This window comes from Mauremys mutica, chromosome 1 (genome assembly GCF_020497125.1).
Source record: "Mauremys mutica isolate MM-2020 ecotype Southern chromosome 1, ASM2049712v1, whole genome shotgun sequence".
NCBI lineage: Eukaryota > Metazoa > Chordata > Testudines > Geoemydidae > Mauremys > Mauremys mutica.
Window position 1 is genome coordinate 293,127,018 of NC_059072.1, and position 9,322 is coordinate 293,136,339.

Genomic DNA, 9,322 nt, shown 5'->3' on the forward strand with positions numbered 1-9,322 from the left:
CTGCATGCTTAGAAAGTAATCTCTGTGTGTTGGTCAGATGAAGAAGCAGCTCACAACTAGGAGAGTCATTTTGCACGTTTCATGAATAAGTTTCATAATAATCTTTATGCACATGAGCAAAAGCCAATGCATCAGAAGCCTGAATATAACCTACTCTATGAAAACAGTACATTTGAATTTCTTAGGACTGGTCTACGCTGGGTGGGGAGGGGAAATCGATCTAAGATACGCAACCTCAGCAACGCTATTTGAATAGCTGAAGTTGAAGTATCTTAGTTTGACTTACCTGGCCATCCTCACAGTGGCGAGTCGACTGCCGCGGCTACCCTGTCGACGTTGCTTACTTCTTCTGCCAAGGTGGAGTACGGGCATCAATTCACGGATCGATTTATCACGTCTAGATGAGATGTGATCAATCAGTCCTTGATAGATCGATTACTACCCGCCGATCCAGCGGGTAGTATAGACTTACCCTAAGGGTACTTTCCTCTCAGCTTTATAAATGACTTAAGTAAACATGTCCTATTCATTAACTTTTAGGAATATAAGAACATAAGAACGGCCTTACCAGGTCAGACCAAAGGTCCATCTAGCCCTGTATCCTGTCTACTGACAGTGGCCAATGCCAGGTGCCCCAGAGGGAGTGAATCTAACAGGCAATGATCAAGTGATCTCTCTCCTGCCATGCATCTCCATCCTCTGACAAACAGAGGCTAGGGACACCATTCCTTACCCATCCTGGCTAATAGCCATTAATGGACTTAACCACCACATCACTCATGATTTTATATACTTCTATCATATCCCCTCCTAGTCTCCTCTTTTCCAAGCTGAAGAGTCCTAGCCTCTTTAATCTTTCCTCATATGGGACCCTCTCCAAACCCCTAAACATTTTAGTTGCCCTTTTCTAAACCTTTTATAATGCCAGCATATCTTTTCTGAGGTGAGGAGACCACATCTGTACGCAGTATTCAAGATGTGGGCGTACCATTGATTTATATATGGGCAATAATATATTCTCAGTCTTATTCTCTATCCCCTTTTTAATGATTCCTAACATCCTGTTTGCTTTTTTGACCGCCTCTGCACACTGCGTGGACATCTTCAGATCACTATCCACGATGACTCCAAGATCTTTTTTCCTGACTTGTTGTAGCTAAATTAGTCCCCATCATATTGTATGTATAGTTGGGGTTATTTTTTTCCAATGTGCATTACTTTACATTTATCCACATTAAATTTCATTTGCCATTTTGTTGCCCAATCACTTAGTTTCCTGAGATCTTTTTGAAGTTCTTCACATTCTGCTTTGGTCTTAACTATCTTGAGCAGTTTAGTATCATCTGCAGACTTTGCCATCTCACTGTTTACCCCTTTCTGCAGATCATTTATGAATAAATTGAATAGGATTTGTCCTAGGACTGACCCTTGGGGAACACCACTAGTTACCCCTCTCCATTCTGAGAATTTACCATTAATTCCTACCCTTTGTTCCCTGTCCCTTAACCAGTTCTCAGTCCATGAAAGGACCTTTCCTTTTATCCGATGACAGCTTAATTTACGTAAGAGCCTTTGGTGAGGGACCTTGTCAAAGGCTTTCTGGAAATCTAAGTACACTATATCCACTGGATCCCCTTTGTCCAAGATAAAAATATGGCATTACTATGGAGAATTCTGTGTCTCATCAGTGTAGCTTCACAATATAAATAAGTTATTAAAGATGTACTTGCTAACCATGCTTCCACCTTCACCTCACTCATACTCTACACATCTTGTTCACTCCTTGCTCAGGCCAAAGGATTTGGTTTCAGTGGTACATTTGCCTGAATAAGAAGTGAAAAGATGCCTGCATGTCCATTTACCTAGAATAATATCAAGGCCCAGATTTTTTCATAAGTGTGAGAGTGCAATTGTACATACAAGACTGAGCATGTGTGCACGAACAATTATAACTGTCACTGTACATGGAAATTATGCTTGCAAAGCTTTGTATGTGTACTACTGAAAATTTGGGTTCATATGTAGAATATATAAAGCCTTCCCAGGACAATTGGGGTAAAGCATGTGGTTGTGTGTGGCTAAATTCTACCAAAAAAAAAAATGCTGCCAAAATACATCACCCATCTGCACTGTGAAACAAAAGCAAAATTATAAGGCTGGTGATCTCATATAGGCCTAGATGACTTTGTTAGTGTGTTGATCTGAAAGTGTCTATACCAGCACCCACTGAAGGCAACAAAGACATTTTTCAGTACTTCAGTAAAGAAGTGGCTGGGAATAGCAACCCGCGGCCACTGTAAGCTGTGGGCGGCTGTGCAAATGTAAACACTGTCTCACAGCCCTCCAGTGAATTATCCTGATGAACTGCATGCGGCCCGTGGACTGCAAGTTGCCCACCACTGAGATGTAGTGATTTGGGGCTTACTTAATTTTAGTAATTGCCAGTAATGCAGCAGCTGCTTTCAACCATGCTGAAGTTGAGCCAAAAATTTTGTCAGGCGACCAGCCAACAATATTTCAATAGCTGATTCTCAGGGCGAGAAAAGAATAAAGTCAACAGTTCTGGATGCTAAGTGTTAAGGCAAACATTAGAATAATCTTATCATTATTATGCAAATTGGAAAGGGAAACCCTAACACAATAATGTCTGAGTTTTTGAATGAAGGTCAAAAGACTTATTTTTCCTCTACTGTCCAGTTTTCTATACTCAGTTTTCATGGATGTCAGTAACAAACTTAATACTGTTCATGTACTGTAAAAAGATCCTTTTTTAAATTGAGGAGGGCCCAATTATATTTAATGTCTGATTTATTTGTATTTATCTGGAAGAAATTTTGTTCTCTCCATAGTTTTGGCTTTGAGATTGGCCTTGATACCTAGATTTATATTTTGCTATCAAAAGCTTTAAGTTGGCAACTTTTAATTAAATGACTGTGCCTGTTCTGAAGTGTTAGAGGTACATCTCAATTAAACATAATTATGAGGAATGCTGTTGTAATGAAATCAATAAACAATATGACGAGACTATGGTTGAAGATGCTCAAATGTGTGTTGGCTCTAACTCATCCTGACAAAACCCAAACCATTTGATAGCTCCAAAAATACTGAAGCCACATTGGAAGAGGTGAAACAAACAATGATAAAGCAAACTTGTTAATTTAGTAATGAACTAAAACATGGATTTAGTAACAGTGGGGCTATAGGTTGGCATTATTGCTGGGAGGCCCTGATACAGAAAGTGGAATGTGTCAGAGACCGGGAAGATGGACATGGAGGTTTTGCTGGGGAAGCTCCTTGTAGCTCTACATAAATCACATCACATGTGCATTTGTTAGGAGAGAGGCCAGCCTAAAATCCAAATCCTGGCACTGTTTCATAACTCTAGTGTTACTTCTGAAAACAGCAGACTGAAAAATACTACTTTTTATAAGCTGGTCAAGGGGGTAATAGACAGAGGTCATTTTATTGTGGTTGCTTCTGGCAGTATTTTGTCTTCCAATCCTCATGTTGTGTTCTGAGGGGTTTTTTACACTTAATCTTTTATTAGTGTTTTTTAGACATACAAAATAATGCCATACACTGGATCAACATTAATATAGCACTTCAATCCATGCTCCAGATGTTTCTCTTCAGCCTATTGTAAAATAAAAGCTGGGTATAAATGTATTAACAATTAAAGCATTTTATGCATTTACTACCTGTTCTGCACACGGATTATCCACAAACAGCTGGTCTCTTTAACAACAGAAGTTGGTCCAAAACAAGATATTACCTCCCCCACCTTGTGTCTCTAATATTTGGCATACCTAGTAATGAATTAAAATTTAAAAATGGAAATTCATTAAAAATACATTGGATGCCTGAAATAAAATTGCAAAGAAATTCAGAGATAATGAGCAATCTTTCTAATGCTGGTATTATCTACATCAGGGGTCAGCAACCTCTGGCATGCAGCTCGCCAGGATAAGCACCCTGGTGGGCCGGGCCAGTTTGTTTGGGTTGGAGGGAAGCCGCGGCAAGCACATCCCTCGCCCGCACCACTTCCCGCTGCCCCGATTGGCCTGGGACAGTGAACCATGGCCAGTGGAAGCTGCGGTCCACCAAACCTGCCGACGTGGCAGGTAAACAAACTGGCCTGGCCCACCAGGGTGCTTACCCTGGCGAGCCACGTGCCAGAGGTTGCCGACCCCTGATCTATATACAAGGACCAATCCAAAGCACACTGAAGTCAATGGAGAGATTCCCATTGACTTCAATAGGCTTTGGATCAGGCCAATAAGGCTTAATTCCATTCCCATTGAATTTAACTGTTGCGTTTTTGGTTTTGGTTTTTCTCTTAATGTCACAGGGAGTGGGACCTATCCCATAAGCCTCTGCCTGGTTTCAGATAAACTTGCTCACTATTTTCTCAAGGGGTGGAGAGAGTGGATTTCAAAAGAATAAAGAGAGTTGAAAGTCAATGGGAAGTGAATGCAAAACTCTTAATTGTGCCTTGGAAAACTTCCCTCTTGATTGCAATACCCTTATTCACAATGAGTAGTCCCTTACTCTGTGAGTAGACACATTGACTTCTATGGAAGCATTGAGTGAGCAAGGCATTATTCATGAAAAATAAAAGGAGGAGCAGAGTCTGGCACTGTGAGAAGTTAGTAAATGTACTGGCTCTTTTTTAAAAAAATGCCTAAAGTTTGGCTCCTTAATCTCTATTTAAACCCTTAAATAAACAGACTAAATTTTCAAGCACTCAGAATGTCATGGACTTCAATATTTGAAAATCTTGACCATAGTCAGAGCCATGCAACCCACTACTTGTGTAAGAAGAGCTGCTGAATTTGTTTATAGCACCACCAACAAAAACACATTATTCAGCTATTTCTTTGCATTGTTTGAATATATATATATATATATGTATGCTCAAATCCAAAGAAAATAAGGCCAGATTTTGAAAAGTTTCTGGGTGCTGAGCACTGTTGAAAATGTGGACCTAAAGAAATAAATTACAAATAGGGCAGGAGGGGTTGTGATGTCAGAGTGAGGAATTGTTTCAGAGTAGCAGCCGTGTTAGTCTGTATCTGCAAAAAGAACAGGAGTACTTGTGGCACCTTAAAGACTAACAAATTTATTTTAGCATGAGCTTTCGTGAGCTGCAGCTCACTTCTTCGGATGCATAGAATGGAACACACAGACAGGAGATATTTATACATACAGAGAACATGAAAAGGTGGAAGTATGCATACCAACAGGAAGAGTGAGGAATGTCACTGTGAGAACTGCCTGTAATGCTGAAATAGTGTAAACACATTGAAGAGGTGGATGAATTATTAGGGTTGTTCAAAGGATGTATCATGGAAAAATGGGACAAAAAATGAGCAGATTAAAAGTGAAGAATATTAAGAATCTATAAGACTAGTAAAGTTATTGAATGATGGAACAAAGTCCTTAGGGAAGTGGAGGAAAGCCCAACACTTGTGAGTCAGTTAAAGCTAAACTGAACAAAGTACTCAAGGCTATAATTTAGGGCTGCATTTGCAAGGGGCAGACTAGGTCATCTAATAGATCTTTCCCATTTCTAATCTCTGCCTCTGTGGGATGTTAATTATAGTGCATATCAATATATCATGGCAATTATACTACTGTAAATTAATGTAACAATGCATTATTAAGAAACTAATTATTTTGAAGTATTTACATTCTTCCCCTATTCCATTAATCACTTAATTAGCTTAAGTGTAATAGAAAATTATCCTACTATACATAGAATAATTCTACTACATCTGCATTTTTTATTATTATTCAAGATGGAGGGCATCCTTCATAAAGGAGGTGAGGAGGGCAGCAAACAAAGGCTTATGAATTAGTCAAGTTTGTATGCAGATTAAATACACTACTAATCAATAGGACAAATACACTCTGAAAAATCCAGGCTGATTCAATCAGATTATTTTTATTCGAGACTTTGAAGCCTGTTGTTCTAATACAAAAATAGGTAAGATGCTTGCATTATGATGCAAACTATGATAGGTAGAGAAGTACTATGTATTCAGAAATTATAAACATTACAGAATAATGCAATTGAGATATGAAAAAAATTGCCTTGATTTAAGAAAGACAATTATAACCAATATCTTTGTTTTAACATTACAGTCTTTTTTGTATGCTGGAAAAAATGTTTAAGAGATATAGTAATATAGTACATCTTGCATGACTGATATATATATATGTTCACCTAATGTTAGCCTTTGAATGTTTGTATGATTGATTCAATATATATAATAGAGCAACACTTATTAAAATGTTTTTCTAATCAATATTAGAACACAAGGTCTTCTTTCTAAGCCTTTCTATACATCACTGTCCTGACCTAAACAAACAGAACTATCTTACAAAATAGATGCAAAATCTCATCATATGTCATATTTGAAGCACCTTTATTCAAATACTGTATATATTTTTCTTCCTTTTCTAAAGTTTTGGAGTCAAGTAGAATAACACATTAACATTTTTCATAGTATGTATTTTCTAACAATTCCCCCCCACTCTCGATTCTCTGGATTTTTTTTCCCTTTGGAAAGGGTGTAGGAAGCTGCAGCTTTTAAATTATTAAGATTTCTTTAACCAGATTAAAAAATTCCTGTAAACTGGAAATAAAATGAAGTATGTGGTTACCCTATTCTGACCAATCAGGTTAGACTATTGATCAGTCTATTCCATTAGCTATAAAGGCCAGATTGCAAATGCCTAACTCACCTGAGCTGTCGCTCATATGAGGAGTCTCATTGGGGTCAGTGAGATCACTCACTTTAGTAATTGATTACTGTGAGTAAGGAATTCAAAATGTGGCCCTCAGTTAATTCAATCATAGTATCTGTTACAATCTTCAGGGTCCTGCTAATGACTGGTGGCTTGGACAAAAACCCATTGAAACCAATAGAAATACTTCCATTGATTTCACTGAACTTTGGATCAGGCCCTGATTGTGTCACCCTTAATAATACTCAAACATTTTTTGGCCAATATAGAAAATTGTTTTGAATTGGCTGATACTGCAAATATTTCTATTTTGATTCATTAGAATGTTGATTTTGCACCACCACAAACTAAATCTTAACCCTTGGGGGTTTGATTTAAGTCTATCCTTGGTTCTCTTTCATCCTTCCATCCCCAACTTATTTCCTCCTGTGCTTAATTTGAATCTGATATAATTCAGGTCTCCTTTCCTTCAGCTTTCTTGTGGTCATTATTTTGCTTCTCCTCTGCATGGATCACCACCTTGTAGTGGTGGAGAGGCTTGCATGTCTCAATGACCCCGAGAATGATGTTGCCTGGAGTCATGTACTCCATTTGGGCTACCCATGGCAGAACGGTCAAGGGCAAGGTTCTAGACAAAGTGTGATCCAAGAGGTCCCTAATAGCAGAGCAGACAGAGGATAACTGCACAATGGAGGTGAAACTGTTGTGGAATATTACAACGGCTGTGAAGGTGGATGAAGGGTGCCCACGCCATTGGTTTCAAGTCCTCTATCTGTCAATGATAGTGTGGTGAGTGTTGTTCACCAGTCTCCCCACTTTAAAAGAAGTCCTGCACAGGCATCTTCCAGTTTTGGAGAAAAATAACATTGCACAAGTCAAAAATCTGGTGGCAATCGGTGAATGGTGATGGGAACAGGACAGTGAAATATGGAAGTTCCTAGTTAAAGACCGACACACAGGAGGTGGGCGTGTGATACAGTCATCTTGCTTGAGGATTGAGGCTGGTTGAGCATCTCAGCAGCTGCACCCACGACTGAGCAGTCCTTTCTAGGATCCACTCTGCTCACCCCACATGGGGAGGGGGTTAGAAAAGGTCCTCTAAATATAGTCTTGCCTCTGTTTTTCCTGGATGGATAGCTGCGCCAGCAGGATCACCACCTCAGTGGTCGAAAATGTAAGAAACTCTTCAAAGTTGGAACTTGGAAAGTACGTACCCTGATGGACAACTCAAACAGTGACTGACCAGAGTGATGTACAGCCATTATTGCTCGTGAATTGAGTCGGTTTAACATCAAAATTGCTGCTTTGTTCGAAACTAGAAGAGCTGATGAAGGACAGGTGAGGGAGGAGAAAGGAGGATACACCTATTTCTGGAATGGAAAATCTATAGATGAACCCCGATTGCATGGAGTGGGCTTTGTCATAAAGAACAAGCTCGTAAGGTGCCTCTCTGAGGTACCAGTTGGCATCAATGTGCAGTTTACGACACTCTGATTGAGGCTTACCAAAAATCAACAGGCAATATTGTGAGCACCTATGCACCAACACTGGATGCCTATGAGAATGTAAAGAAAGATTTTTATTCTCAGTTGGAAACCATTTTACCGGAGACCCCTACAGAAGACAAGATCATCCTTCTGGGGGATTTCAATGCAGTGTGAGACAAGACTCAGACCTGTGGAAGGAAACAATCAGGAAAGACAGAGTTGGCAAAGGCAATTCAAATGGAATTCTGACCAAGTGTGCTGAACATGAACTTATTATTATGAACACTCTCTTCCGACAAAAGGAAAAGTTCAAAACATCTTGGAGACATCCACGATCAAATAACTGGCATCTGCTTGACTACGTTATAGTTCATGCCCGAGATCGTAGTAACATACTTCTCACAAGAGCAATGATAAATGCTGATGACTGTTGGACTGATTATCGCCTTATTCAATCCACAATGAAAATTAAGATCACTCTCAAATGGAGGCTGCAAAAGAAGCAGCTCAGGCACAAGTTGAAAATTCAAGATTTGAAGGACCTTATTCAGTGTGACCACTTTCAAGCAGTCTTAGAAGAAAATCTCCCATCGGAGTTTCTGGAAGAAATTGAGGAACACTAGAGTCAGTTGAAAGCAGTAATCATCAATGCCTGTGAAGAAACCACAGGCTACCAAACCAGAAAACATCAGGACTGGTTTCATGTGAATGATGTTGAAATTCAGCAACTCATTAATGAGAAGAGAATGGCATTTCGTGCTTGGCAGAATGACATAAATTGTAATATAAAGAGAGAATCCCATGCGAAGGCAAGGGTGGAAGTACAATGTAAAACCAGAGAACTCAAGAACAAATGATGAACTGAGAAAGTGCAAAAACTCCAACATCTTGTTGGCATCCACAATATATGTGGTTTCTTTAGTGCCACCAAAACTGTTTATGAGCCAATTTGCCATGGTATGAATCCTCTTCTCTCTAAGGATGGAGCCACACTTTTGAAGGACAACAAAGCTATCAATTCTTGCTGGAAAGAACAGTTTGAAGATCTCCTTAACCATAATTCTATGGTTGCAGATGAAGTCATT

General features: G+C 39.3%; 1 protein-coding gene across 1 annotated transcript in view; it reads left to right on the top strand.

The window, feature by feature from the left end:
- LOC123360847 overlaps window positions 1-8,860 on the top strand; it is a gene marked incomplete at its 5' end in the record, with an annotated part of 50,145 nt that extends 41,285 nt beyond the window's left edge. The window contains 1 exon segment of the mRNA XM_045001281.1: window positions 8,340-8,860. Coding sequence (XP_044857216.1) covers window positions 8,340-8,860 — 521 coding nt within the window.
- Window positions 8,861-9,322: the final 462 nt, after the last annotated feature.